This window comes from Rhinolophus hipposideros (genome assembly GCF_964194185.1).
Source record: "Rhinolophus hipposideros genome assembly, chromosome: 19".
NCBI classification, from domain to species: Eukaryota; Metazoa; Chordata; class Mammalia; order Chiroptera; family Rhinolophidae; genus Rhinolophus; species Rhinolophus hipposideros.
The window spans coordinates 31,287,291-31,301,901 of NC_138065.1; the positions used below are offsets into that span (position 1 = coordinate 31,287,291).

General features: G+C 43.4%; 1 protein-coding gene across 2 annotated transcripts; it reads right to left on the minus strand.

Annotated features, from left to right (window-relative positions):
• Positions 1-477: 477 nt before the first annotated feature.
• CTSE (cathepsin E) lies at positions 478-14,611 on the minus strand (the record flags this gene model as incomplete). 2 transcript variants are annotated; one of them, XM_081026556.1, is made up of 9 exons in its annotated part: positions 482-646; positions 2,352-2,450; positions 2,549-2,690; positions 4,357-4,479; positions 7,020-7,219; positions 12,093-12,211; positions 13,185-13,302; positions 13,751-13,907; positions 14,544-14,611. In XM_081026556.1, the coding sequence occupies 9 exons, from the start codon at positions 14,609-14,611 to the stop codon at positions 482-484; spliced, it is 1,191 nt and encodes a 396-aa protein (XP_080882682.1). The 2 variants fall into 2 exon arrangements, with proteins under 2 accessions (XP_080882683.1, XP_080882682.1); XM_081026557.1 differs by lacking the exon at positions 2,549-2,690 and having other exon boundaries at positions 478-625.

Consider the following 14,611-nt stretch of genomic DNA (forward strand, 5'->3'; position numbering starts at 1 on the left):
TTAACAATGTTAGAAGGACGTCATGAATAAATCCTTGATGTGATGATTTATGATGTGATGCTAAGATTTTGTTTCAAAATAATGCAGACGTGGGGCTGGAGGGAGAAGTGGGTGGTGGTACAGATAGAACAGGCCTGACCAGTGTGAAAGTTGGATGGAGGTGCACAGGAATTTACTGCACTATACTCTGCTTCTGCGTATGTTTGGAGATTGCCATAACAAATGTTAGCAAAAAGTAGTAAAAAGTATGGGCATACAACTCAACTCTTCCATCATGATGGTGATGGGGGTGGTATGTGTGTGTGTGTGTGTGTGTGTTCTCATGCTCTGCTTGGTCTTAGTTCAAGCTGTAGCTCTGGAACAAATGCATTCAATTGAAAATGACTTTTTCCAGGTGTAAAGAATACCCCAAACTAACAGGCCCAGCTGGATTTCCAAGGGGTATCAGGCAGGCAGGCAGGTACAGACACAAGCCCCCTATTTAGGGAACAGCTGGGGCCAGACCCACACGGTTATCCCCACGGTCAAAGACAGAGTAAAACTGTCTAATGAAGACATCGCCCAGGATCCAGAGGGGCCCCGCTGGAGGCTGGATGTCAAGACCTTGAAAGCCACTGGGGCAGAACTTCATTCCATTCACAAAGTCCTGGGGTTGGAAAGAAGAATGTAAGTGACATACAGGGAAGAAAGAAGTAGCTGCCTCGAGGCTATACTGTATGGTGGTGGCGGCCATGCTGAATGGCCTTGGACGGCTGCCTCACAATTCTGGTTGGTTGGTTCTTCTTCCTCTTTCATTCATCTTTACCTACTTACTCAATAAAGGGTTTGCACAATTTCAGATGTGTGGGCCTGGGCTTCTAAGCTATACGGTTTTGAGAATTGTTTATCTATTATACCCCTCCTCAACCCCATTTCACAATTGGGAAAACTGAAACTTTGTTGCATGGCTGGAAACCAAAAGGTTTGACATTAGAAGATTTGGCTTAAATTCTGATTTCTTTAGTTTCTAGTGAAGCTCAATTTAATTGCTTTTTAAGGGAGAGATATTGCTCTATAAATGGCTAGCCACTGCTGTTTTCTCATTGATGTTCTGGGAAGAATCACTTGAGTGGCTCCTTTTAGGTATAAGACAAGTAGGCATACCTTGTTCTGTGAGAAGAGTATAACCTCCCCCAACCTAATTTTTCAGTTTGGCCAAGACTTGGGGTCTAACAGGCAGGTGTGGTCTTTCCAACAACCATTTAAAATTTGAGGTTGCTGATGAGGGAGTGGGAAAATTTGCAAAGGGTTTAAAGTGCTTTCTTGAGAGGAAAGGGGTAAAAACACAAAGTTATTACAGAATCCTTGAGGGATTCAAGTGGCTCTGATTGAAATCTGCTGGCAGAAAAGGAAGATGGCACCATACTGGGTACAGGGAAGGGTGTAGGGGTGAGCAGGGACTCACACAGGGTGAAGTGGGAGAGTGCGGGGATGCTGGAGTGCTGAAGGGTGTAGACTGATGAACTTGGCAGCAGAAGTACCTCGCTTGTCCTCAGTATGGTAGTCACTGAGGCAGCTCCAGAATTCCTTTGTTGGAGGAGTTTAGGGGACTTGACATGAAGCTGTGTTTTAAAGTAAAACATTTGTTTATATTTGGTGACTTAGGGGAGGGGTTAATGGAGATCAAGGTGTGGGGGTAGGTAAGTCCCTAAAGACCTCAGTCTATGTATCTGAATGCCTCCATTCTGGTGCAGTCACCCTGATGCTGTGGGTGACTCTTGGGCAAAGTTAGTGCATTAAAGTGTCACCAAAGCACTGCAATACTGAAAACCTGGGCCAGCTGTGGTGTGACGTGGTCATGGATTTCCCAAACACCTGGGAGTTCCCTTTCTACCTTACTTAAAGACCTAATGCAACAAGGCATTTTCTTGTTTCAGGACAATGTTCGTTCATTTGAATGTTAAAAGAGATGAAACCTTGTTCTGTACCTCCCACCACCCAGCAGCTCCTGTCTAGAACTATTACCTCTCTAAGTCTCAATATCCTCATCTATAAAATGGGATAATAACACCGTCTGTGTGACTTGGTGGTTGAGGGGATTACATTTTGCCAGTTGAAAAGTCCTACATGACAACATCAGAAAACCTCATGAAATGGCTTGTCCCAGGTTTGCTCCTGCTTTGTGGCAGAACAGGAAATTAGAGAACCAGCCCAGTGATCTTTCCACCACAGAGGAAATGCCAGTATAGGATAAGATAGGAGGGGGGTGTGGGGGTAAATACAGCCTGAGTGCAGGCCACTGTTTAAAAAGGGGAAGTGGCAGGCATGTGGGAAAGGCCCTGTGATGTGCAGAATAAGGAAACAGTTCTTACCAGGAGGGTGTAGGCAGTTGGTTGGAGGGTATAAGGTACTCCATTGATGGTGAAGGTGACATCCGGCATAACGGTGAGGTAGTCACACTCCACAGCATACTAAAACAAACACAGAGGATCCATTTAGAAGCCTCCCATCTCCCAAGAGAAGCCTGGTCCCTTGCCCCCATCCCTCCTCACCCCAGGCAGGCACTCACTTCTCCATCCACGGGCTCTGCCCCAATCGCCTTCTGCAGCTGCTTGATTTCATCTGGGGGGCCTGTGATGAGGGACGTCCCTGTGTCCACAATGGCCTGGCAGCCCTCTGAGCAGAACATCACGGCACCTCCCACCTGGATTCTGAGGACAAAGGAAGCACGGTCAGCTCCACACCCTTCTCCCATCCTCCTTCCCTCTGCCCTGAAGCTTTCCTTGGAGCCCAGCAGCTTTCACTCCCTGCTGGGCTCTCTCATAACTGAAACACATTAATTGTTTCCATTTTGGTCTCTATCAATTTTTTTAACTGAGATTCACAGGAAATACACTTACCTGACCCTACATATACATACATATGAGGCCTGACAATGAAGTTCGTGAACTTGTTGCAACGATGTTGCCAACCTTTTTTGATATCAGAGGGATTATTCATTATGCATATGTACCAACTGGATAAACAGTTCATCAAGTTTACTGTTTGGAAGTGCTGAAAAGGCTGCGTGAAAAAGTTAGACGACCTGAACTTTTCACCAACAATTCATGGCTCTTGCATCATGACAATGCACCAGCTCACACAGCACTGTCTGTGAGGAAGTTTTTAGCCAGTAAACAAATAACTGTATTGGAACTGCCCCCTCATCTGATCGGGCCCCCCAATGACTTCTTTCTTTACACAAAGATAAAAGAAATAATGAAAGGAAGACATTTTGATGACATTCAGGACATCAAGGGTAATACGATGACAGCTCTGATGGCCATTCCAGAAAAAGAGTTCCAAATTGCTTTGAAGGGTGGACTAGGCACTCGTGTCGGTGCATAGCTTCCTAAGGGGAGTACTTGGAAGGTGACCGTAGTGATATTCAGCAATGAGGTATATAGCACTTTTTCTAGGATGAGTTCGTGAACTTAATTGTCAGACCTCATATACTCAATAAAAATTTCATGAAACAGTGCTTAACCTTAATATGTGTATCAGAATAAATCATGATCCCTTAAAACGATGTCATGATCCACAAATGGGTAAATCCCTAAAGCCTGAAACACCCTCAGTAGACGTTGAACCCATGAGGCATTTTTGCTTTTGTATGCCTGGTACCTAGCACATGCCTGGCACCCTGCAGGAACTTATTTCTGGCTGAACTGACACTTGAATTACATTTCTTTGAATTCTTGCATTGTCTAGTACAGTGTTAGAAATGTGTCAGGCAGCTAGACCCACTTCCCAATTGCTCCATGCCTGTGTGTGTGTGTGTGTGTGTGTGTGCGCGTGTGTGTGTGTGTGTGTGAAGTTTCAGTCAATGGTGCCACTTCCGTGACACCTTTGAGGAGTTCTTCATATAGAAGCTATCTTGCCCTGACTGCTGGGCCACTTTGGTGGCACGTCTCATGGAGCATTAAGCACCTTCCTCTTTCCATGGCAGTAGTTTGTATGTTTCATATTCTGTACATGGTTTGTGAAGGCAAAATCTGAGTCCAGTTCATTTTTGCACCCACATGTCACTCGTCCCTTGTCTGTGTGTTAATTAATGTTGAGTGAAGGAGAAGTTGGCTGTGTTTGTATTTACTGTCTATTGAATTGAAGGCGCACCACACACAAGGAAGGAAGCTGACAGTTGGTATCTTATGCCTGCTGCTCCGCTGTCCCTGGACCTCTGCTCAGCACCTCCAGCCTCTAGCCTCATGCAGTGGGCTCCCAGCACCCTCTTCCAGGGATCAGGACTTTCATTCAAGTCAATTCAGTGAAATCCAGTTTGAGTTGTGCCTGTTATGAGTTCTTCCCTCAATACTATACTTTGTGGGGGATACTCACGTGTCCAGTGCAATCTGCCAATAGCCTTGTTTGGTGACCGGGACCCAGTTCAGGCTCCCAGAGAAATGGGAGTGGTCATAGCCTCCGAAAATCAGCTCGCTCTCTGTACTACCTTCTGGGCCACTACAGGAAAGAAAGGCAGATTGTCAAGGAAGGAGCACTGGAAATCCTTAGGGACAAACTTCAGCTAGGACTCTGCCTCTTGGTCTGGTCACTCATACCAAGTACCTAGAGAGGCAGAAATATCAGCCGGGGTTTGAGACCAGGGCTTCTAACTACTGCAAATTGATTAGTCTGGGCCTTTTGGGCAAAAGGATAGAAACGGCTCTGCTCAACGATTTGTGAATGGTCCCCTACTTCTTAGAATAAAGGATAGGGAGGTGAGAAATGGGGATAATGGGTCTGGTCACACAGAACTCGTGCAGAACCAAGGCCAGGACCATCCCATGGCATGCATACAATATGTAACTCAAGACACCCCCAAAAGACACCTTTTCCCCAAGTACTTTCCCCACTATTGCTGTGGTGGTGCCTGGAGTTTGTTTCCACATTATTCACTCTCTTGTGTTAAGGTAAAGAAGCTAAATATGAAACCAGCATGACTTATTAGAGCTTGAATATTTATTAATTTTCGTTGGTATTGATTTCTCAGATTATGTTCTGGCACTGAACAGGATTTGGGGGAAACAGGACATAAAACAGATTCATTTTCAGAAGGAAAAGGATAAAAAAATACAAAACGTGGGGCATTGCAAGGCAGGGTAGTAAAGGAGAAGAGAATTGGATATCTGTGGGACTCTTAGGAAAGTGATTTTACAGAAGTGGGGGAAATAACTAACATTTGTTGATGGTCTTTATACAAGGCACTGTGCTAAGAATTTCACCTGCCTAATCTTATTTAATTCTCACATCAACCTAGTGTGTCCATCTGAGGAAACTGAGGCTCAGGAGTATGAAGTAACGTAAGTGGTAGGATTTAAATCCAGGTCAGTCTGATCGCAAAGTCTTTGTTATTTCCCATCACAGCTCACATCTTCCCAGGCTGAAAGGGAGCAAAAGTCTCTGACAGGGGGAAGTGGAGGAGTCCAGACAACCTGCCCACTTACTCACAGGCCTGCCCAGGGCCTGTCCCAACTGCAGCCATACAGGAGAGGAGGAAGTTTGATAGAGGAAATTACAGACTCTCCACGTGGGAGAGGAAAACAGGGGATATGGGCTTTTGCTAAAACAGGGTAAGTTCGGACTAGGTCTCACTGAGAAGGAGTCAGAAAAAAATCTTCCCTGTACAGGGAGAAGATGAGATGATCCTTCCAGGACCCCAGGCAAGGGTGCCCAGAGATTCATGAACGTTTTCAACTACAACATGCAAGTCAAAAAAAAAAAAAGGATGAGTTGGTAAAATACACATAACATTTATCATCCCAATCATTTTTAAGTGCGTAGTTCAGTAGTGTTTGTATATTCACATTGTTGTGCAACCAGTCTCCAGAACCTTTCTGTCCCGTAAAACCGAAATTCTTTAACCATTCTATAACTGCCCACTTTCCCTTCCCCGCAACCCCTGGCAGCCAGCATTTCACTTTCTGTTTCTATGAATATGATCACTCTCGGTACTTCATACAAGTGAAATCATACAGTAGTTGTCCTTTTGTGACTGGCTTATTTTTCATTTAATATAATGTTCTCAAGATTCATCCATGTTGTAGCATACGTTAGAACTTCCTTGCTTTTTAAAGCTGAATATATTCTATTGCATGTACCTACCACATTTTATTTATCCATCCATTAACATGCAATTATTTTATTGTCAGCTTACTTTAAAATTTTTTTTCCTGCCTCCTGTCACTAGAATTAAGCTTCTTGAGAGCAAGGACTGTCTTTCTTTTTTTTTTCCTCCTTCTTCCGCCTCCCTGACCCACCCACTCCGGTTCAAGCCGCTGTTTCTCAGTCTATTGTGTAGGACACAGCTCCCTGGCCCATGCTGGTATTACTATGAACCCTGTGCTCCACGCCGCCCCTTTCTCCGTGAGGCAGTCAGTCACTGCTCACAGCAGCTCATGACAGCAGCTCAAGGCAGCAGCTCACAGCAGCTCTTACTGACGGGGGGGAACACGGTAGCCCCTGGCAGCATTCAGCAGCCTGAGGCAGCACTGAGCAACCCAGAGCAGCTCACGCCAACCTCCATCTGCTCAGAGCAGCCCAGCTCCAGGGAGAGCTGTTGTTCACAATCTTAGCTGTAGAGAGCACAGCTCACTGGTCCATGTGGGAATAGAACCGGCAACCTCGGAGTTAGGAGCACAGCGCTCCAACCACCTGAGCCACTGTGCTGGCCCAGGACTGTCTTTCTTGTTTCACTGTGTTCCCAGTTCCTTACATCATATTCAGCATATAATAGGGGCTCGAGAAGTATTTATTCACAGCATAAATGAATATCCAATTTAAAAGTTTCCTTAAATTAGTTCAGTGTGATACAGTTTACAAAGCACAACGACTTTATGAGGCAAATCCCAATTCCTCAATATTCAGAGAGGTAAGTATTTGTCTCAAATTACACAGCTGGCCAAGCAAAAGATCTAACCCAGGTGTCGTGCTCTTTCAGCTGCCCCATGGTGTCTCCCTGTAGTCATAATTGACCTTAACCTGGTAGGCTTGACAGATCTTACCTGCTCATGTAGACAGAAAACATGGGTACATCCACTAGGTTCTGGGCCATCATGTTGTCAAACACAGGGGTCACTCCTCCAACAGCCAAGGAAGGGTATCCCAGGCCCAGAATTCCATCAAACTCTGCACTCACAAAGGTCTGGCCAGGCTCCGTGATACTCTCTCCAAATTGCTGGCTGACCACAGTCAGTCCTTCCACCTGATGGGAGAAAGCCCAAAGGAAATTTGCACAGGAGATCTTTGGCAAAGGGTCTCAGATTCCTGGACTCTCCCTCTGTCCTGAAGCTAATTCTTCTCCTACTCAACTTTTCTTGATTAAATAGGCACAACGATTTTTGCCATATTCCCACTCAATTTTTAAACATGAACCTTTTTAATTGAAGTATAATACAGAAATCATAAGTGTACAGTTCAATAACTGTTCAAAAACTATACACACCTATGTGAGCAAGCTCCCAAACCAAGAAACAAAACATTTGCAACCCCTCAGCAGCCCCTTCATGTTCCCTGCCTGTCATTGCACTTTTCCTCAAGAGTAACTGGTCTCCTGGCTTCTAACAGCATATATTGGCTTTGCCTATTTTTGAATTTGATGTAAATGGAATCATACAATATGAATTCTTTTGGCTCTGCCTTCTGTCTCTCAACATTACGTTCATTGCATGCTGTTCTAATTTGTTCATTGTCATAATATTTCACAGTTTGACTGTATCATCATTATTTATCCATACTATCATGATGGCTATTTGGGCTGTTTCCTGAATTTGACTATTGCTAATAGTGAAGTTTGTATGTGTTTCTGGGTGAACACGTGTACATATTTCTGTCAAATATATGCCTAGGAGTAAAATTGCTAGATCAGAGGGTATGCAAGTATCTCGCTTCAGTAAATACTGACAAAGAGTTTTCTGAAGGGATTTGTACTAATTGACGTTTCCAATACGACTGTTTTGAGAGTTCTGGTTGCCAGTTGCTCCATATCCTCACCAACCTGGCTCTTACCTTCTATTCCATTTCAGTCTTCTTAGTAGATATGCAGTGGGTACATTGTGGTTTTAATTTGGATTTCCTAATGGCGAATGAAATTGGACATTTGGATATCTTCTTTTGTGAAGTGGGTTGTCTGCATTTTTCTTATTGATTGGTAGGAGTTCTTTATCTATTCTGAAATCAAGTCCTTTGTCGGATTATGTATCATAAACATCTCCAGACTGTGACTGGTATTTATATTCTCCTAATGGTGTTTGTTTTTGTTTTTGTTTTTGTTTTGATGAACAGAAATTAGGACTTTTGATATAGTCAGATTTATCAATTTTTTTCCTTTTTAATTAGTGGTTTTTGTAACTTGTTTCAGAAATTTTTGCCTACCTTAAGGTCATGAAGATATTTTCCTTTTTTTTCTTTTTTACTATGGATATCCAAATGATCTATTACTGTTTAATAAACATACCATCATTTCTTCCATTGCGATATCATGTTCAATATAAGTCAAATGACTGTGTGAGCAGTTTTGAATTTTCTATTCTGTTCCATTTGTTTGTTTGCTTATCCTGTACCAATACCACACTATCTAAATTACTATCGCTTTGTAATAAGTATTGTTTCACAATTTTTTTCTTCATTTATATCATCTTAATGTTTTACATGTCTATATAAATTTTAGAAATAGCTTTTCAATTTCTAATAAAAATTGCTCTTGTTTTGATTGAAGTAACACTAAATCTATAGATCAATTTGGAAAAATTTGAGTTATGTATAATGCTGAATTGTAAGCATAGTTTATCATTCAATTTATGTAGATCTTTCTTAATTTTACTCAATATTATTTTGCAGATTTTAGAGTAGAGATCTTGCACATTTTTGTTTTTGTTGTTGTTGTTAAACTCACTTCTAGGTATTTGATGTTTTTGATGTTATTATAAATAATATTATTAAAAATCTATTTTTCACTTGTTTTTCCTGATATGTAGAAGTTCAAATGATCTTGTATATTGACCTAGTATCCAGCAACTTTGCTAAATTCACTTATTAACCCCAATTATTTGTAGATAATTTTGGATTTTCTACATATGGAATCTTGTCATGTGTGAATAATGACAGTGTTATTTCTTCCTTTACAAAATCTAATGCCCTTAATTTCTTCTTCTTTTTTTTTTAATTGCCTATTGCACTGAGAGTGAACATCTTTGACTCATTCTTGATCTCCCAACATTTTGTGATTAAGTATGAATCTTGCTGTGGGCTTCTTTGTAAATGTTCTTTATCAGATTAAGGAAGTTACTTTATATTCCTAGTTTTCTAAGAGATTATATTATTTTTTCTTTTATTGTCTTAGGTAATAAATTCCTAGAAAAAAATGACTGGATTGATATAGCTTATCCTTTTATGTATATGTCATGGGATTTTTTTTTGGCTAATATTTTGCTTAGTACTTTTGTATCTACATTCATGAGAAAGAGATTTGTCTGCAATTTTCATTTCTTACAATGTCATTTTAAGTTTATTATTAAATTTATACTGGCCTTGTAAAATGAGTCATGAAGTGTTCCTTCCTTATGAATTATCTGAAAGAATTTATATAAGATTGGTTCTATATCTTTCTTAAATTTACCAGTGGGGCTACATGGGCTTGGAGTTTTCTTTGCGGGAAGGTTTTTAATAACAAAGTCAATATTTAAATAGACATTGGAGTATTCATGTTTTCTTGTGTCAGTTTTGGCACTCCTTATTTCTCAAGGCATTTGCCAATTTATTAAAAAGTTGTCAAATTTATCAATATAAAATAGTTCTTGACATCCTCTTATTATTTTAATGTTTGTAGGGTGTTTAATAATGTATTATTTTTCATTTCTAATATTGTTAAGTTGTATTTTCTTTCTTTTTTTCTTGATTAGTTTGGCTAAAGCTTTACTACAAATTTTATTAATTTTGCTTTTAGAGAGTTAATCCTTGGTTTTGTTGATTTTCTGTATTGTGTGACTGTTATTTTATTGATATCCCATTTTTCTATATATTGTTTCCTTCCTTCTACTTTCTTTGGGTTTGATTTGCAGTTGTTTGTTTGTTTGTTGTTTGCTTGTTTCCTTATTGTTTATTTGTTGCTTGAAATAGATACTTAGATCTTTGATTTTTCAGTTTTTCTAATATATGCATTTGAGGCTATAATCGTCTCATTAAGGATGGCATTTGCTGCATTCCTCAAACTTTGGAATTTCATGTCTTCATTATTTGTATCAGTTAGGGTTTGATAAGAGAAGCGGAGTCATTAGGATCTCTATCTAGAGAATTGTATTCTAGATAGTTGACTATATGTAGGTGCTGGTTAAACAGTGTATTTTAGGAAGATGCTTCTGTCTTGGTGCCTATAGTTTTGGCAATCAGCAAAAGGAAGACAGATGTCAGCTGGGAGAAGCGTGACTCGGAATTTCGAGGTTGAGGGTGGGCTAGAATCCATATTGTTCTTTCACTGCCTCTAAGCTTCAATGATGGGGGTATCCTGCAGTGCAAGCTGACACTGTATGTCACAGGGTTTAACATGCAGCTGGCCCAGGAGCCAGGAAACCCGAAGGAGGAAACTGGAATTGCTGTGGATTTGGCCGCTGAGCCACACCACCCAGCCGAGCCAGCAGACAAGAGACAAACTAAAGGCTAGCATTCCCTTTCCCATGCCATTTCAGTCCTTCTTTGCTTCCCAGAAGTAATTTTGATGATCAGTTTGGGATGTGATGTAGATTTCTAAATAGTCATTTGTACTTTTACATATGTTCTATTAGAAAATAGACTATGTATGTTGTTTTACCTGTACGTGATATTTTTACATAGATGGTATGTTTTCACTCCTGGCATTTTTTCACTCCATATGTCCTACTACCACCACTTTAAAGTGATGTTGATGAAGCCTGGGCCTTGCTGGCCTTGGGACCACTCCAGAGCTGGAACCATGCTCATCAGGAGTGGGTCAGCCTCCATTTCCCCAAAGGCCTGGCATACACAGTAGTTACCCTTTATCCATGGGGTAAATATTCCAAGACCCCCCAGTGGATGCCTAAAACCATGGATAGTACCAAACTCTATATATACTATGTTTTTTCCTATACATACATACCTATGATAAAGTTTGATTTATAAATTAGGCATAGTAAGAGATTAATGATAATTAATAATGAAATAGAACAAAACAATATACTGTGATAAAAATTACATGAATGTGCTCTCTCTCTCTCTCTCTCTCTCTCTCTCTCTCTCTCTCTCTCAACTGATCAGGTAACCAAGTTGGCTACCAAGTGACTAATGGGCAGGAAACATACAACGTGGATATGCTGTATAAGGGATAACATCCTGGGTGGGATGGAGGAGGATGGTGCAAGATTTCATCACTGTACTCAGAATGGTGCTCAATTTAAAGCTTACGAATTGTTTAGTTTTGAAATTTTCCATTTAATATTTTCAGATCGTGGTTGACCAAGGTAACTACAACTGTGGAAAGTGAAACTGGATAAGAGGGGACTATTGTACTGCTGCCCATAAGCCTGGGCAGGGCAGGATGGGGGGTCTCCTGGTTCTCTGTCTCCACATTGGTCATGTCCCCACAGCTTGGGGACCCAGAAGACCTTTGGTCAGAGGGAGTTTAAGGAGCAGCTCATGAGCACAGCATTGAGTTCAGTGCTGACCTTGGGCCTTTATTTTGACAAGTGGGACTCTGGCTTGTCTCCATGATTGGACTCCCACCTCCTACCTTATTTCAGTATCTGAGTTCCCACTTTGAGCCCAGCCTTGGACTTCTTTATCCTTCAAGATGGAAGCCTGGTGTTGTCTCCTCGGTGCTCCTGGGACTGGAGAGCCAGCTGTGAACACTGCTACCAGGCTCTGAGCCCTGTGCAGCGTTTCCCTGTGGGAATCCCCCTTGCCACCTCTTTAGGACCCAGCACACTGAGCAGACTGACTCACTGCTGCCATCTCAGGCAGGGGGTGCTGCCACCACCCGGCCAGGCCTCCCCCTTTCCCTAGAAGCCAGCTCCTTGTTTCCACCTCTTTCTGACCAAGAGAGAACAAAATGAAGGAATTATACTCACAGAGACTTGGTCGGCTCCGATGATTCCAGATAAGCTCCCAGTCCCATATTGAATGAAAAAATGACTCCCCGACGCACTGTACGTGTTGGACTGGGATGGGTAGAACCTGGCGTGTGTCTCTGAAAAGCAAGGATGCTGCTCCTGCCTAGGCCCTCAGCTCACTGCCTTCATCCCTGCCCTGATGCCCCAGAGCACAGGGTCTCTTCGTTTAACTTCCAGCACTGAGTGGGGCCTCTGGAAAGGTTGGCCATGGCCCTCTCTAGTGAGCAACTCCATTCCCTTCTAGCCATATGCGGTGGCCTAATTGGGGATCAAATAGTTGACCCTGGGTAAACATGATTGCCCACAGTGACCTCAGAAGGCATGCCAAAATAAACGCCAGGTATCAGGCACCAACAGCAGCCTCTGCCAACCATTGTGGGTCAGAGCCTGGCATTCAAAAGAAACTCAGGGATAAACAATTGCCATTCCAGGAAATTACTCGCAACTCCTTGCCCAATCTGTGGACACCTGGTCTTGGGGTTTCCTGAGGCGTTCCATCTCTAACACTTGTCCTACAGAGACATCATTCCTTAGCTCTTCCTTTTCCAATCTTTATAAAGACCTCTGAGTTACCTCTGGCCAATTGGATCCACCGTACATTGTGTCCCCCCATCCCATCTCTAGTACTGGGAGGTGGGTCACCAAGCCTTCTTGAAGCAGATAAACAGTTTGCACTAGAAGCTGACCCACCTTTCTGCTCAGAAATAATCATTGGAATGGAACTTATCCCCCTCATTCTTTTGGGTATTTCAAAGGGAGTGAGTCACTATGTATTCAAATATTTGCATTTTTAGTGGTGGATTTTCCCTCTTATAATTCAGGTCAATATGAAAGTTGCTAGCTTGGATAGCAGTCCAATTTTAGCTTTCTTCCTGGCCCAGCACTGTTTCTGCTGAAAGCAATCCCAGGGCAGACTCAGAGGAGGAGAGGGGAGGATGGTGTGCAGGGATGGTCAGTTTCTAGAACCCAATCTTTTCCCCCAGAGTGCCAGGCCCTTGATCCCAGGACTGGTCCCCAGCCATTCCCCACTGGGGCTTCTGGCCCACTTACTGCATGCTGAGCTGGTGCAGTACACAGAGGGGACCCAGAGGTTGGAGGAGCCGGTGTCAAAGATGACAGTGAAGTTCTGTGGTGGGGAGCCAATGGAGATGGTGCCAAAGTATTCCATCTATAGGCAAGGTAGGGAAGGGAGGAGGGTGTGAATGATGGGGAGGGGCAAGGGTGCTTACCAGGGGACTCAGGGAGAGCTCCCTGGGGCCAGAGGCTGGGCTAGCACAGACTGGAGCTCACAGAGCCTGTGAAATGGCAATCAGAGGTAAAAGGAGCAGAGGATGGGCCGTGAGGGAGGAAATCAAATCATTATCATGATTCTCATAATAACATTGGGAGTAAGGCAAAGGAAGCTTGCCCTGCTCATTTCTTTCCTCCCACAGAGAGAGGTCTACCTATGGGGCTTATTCAGCCAAATCCATGGGGACCCAGGGGATCAGTCCATATGGCTCATTCTAGAGGAGAAATTCACACTGGCCTTCAATGCTGCTGCCCACTAGCCATGCCCCAGGCTGAGCCCTCCTCCCCTCTCCCTTCTCCCAAGCCCATAGCCCAGGATATCTCACATCCAAGTAATTGATAAGGGGCTCGTTGGCACTCTGATCCATTGTGCAGGACTCGGTGAACTGGATCATGTCCAAATTCTGAGATTTCCAGAAATCAGAGAGCTGGTCCTGGGCCCGAAGCTTCTTCCGGAGGGCCTGATGCCTCCTGAGGGGCACCCTGAGGACAAAGCCTCATGTGAGGAGAAGATGCATTTCTGCCTCTCTCTGACCCGCCCCTCCCCCGCCCCATTTTCCAGAGGTAATTAGGGAGGGGATGTGCAGGGCAGCATGCCGAGTTTTGGCCAGAATCAGTGCCCTTTTTGTCCCCAGCCTACCCAGCCTGGTGTCTGCTCCTGTAGACTCCTAGACTCAAAATGGCCCTCTCTCCTAGAGACAGGTTCTTTGAGGTCTTCTAAGAAAATGGGGGATGTGGGATGGTCTGCAGTTTTCCATGAACCTCATGAGGGTCTGACTTAAAGAGACAAAAGAACTCTTGGGGGTGGCCAGCGGTCAATCCCTTGGGGAAGTACTCAGGTCCTTTGAACAGCAAACCACAGCTACAGGTTCCTCTTTCCAACATAAGAAGGTCTCTGGGGCTTGGTCAGGCAGCTCTGTCAGAAGTGGAAGCTCAGGAATGACTTGTCGTGCACTGGAGATTAAGGCCAATCCAAGATGGCCACTTGGTAAACCTTTTCCAAGCCCTTAGTTTCTTCTCCTCTTCATTTCCCTATCAGCTTTCCTCTCCCAGGGGAGCCCTAAGATTGAGGGCAGGGCATTGCCCCAACTAGACACAATGCTGGGGATGTGGCCTCACCTGTAGAGTGCTCCATGGGTCTGCCCTAGGTCCAGGAGCACCAGCAGCAGAAGGACAAGCATTTCCAT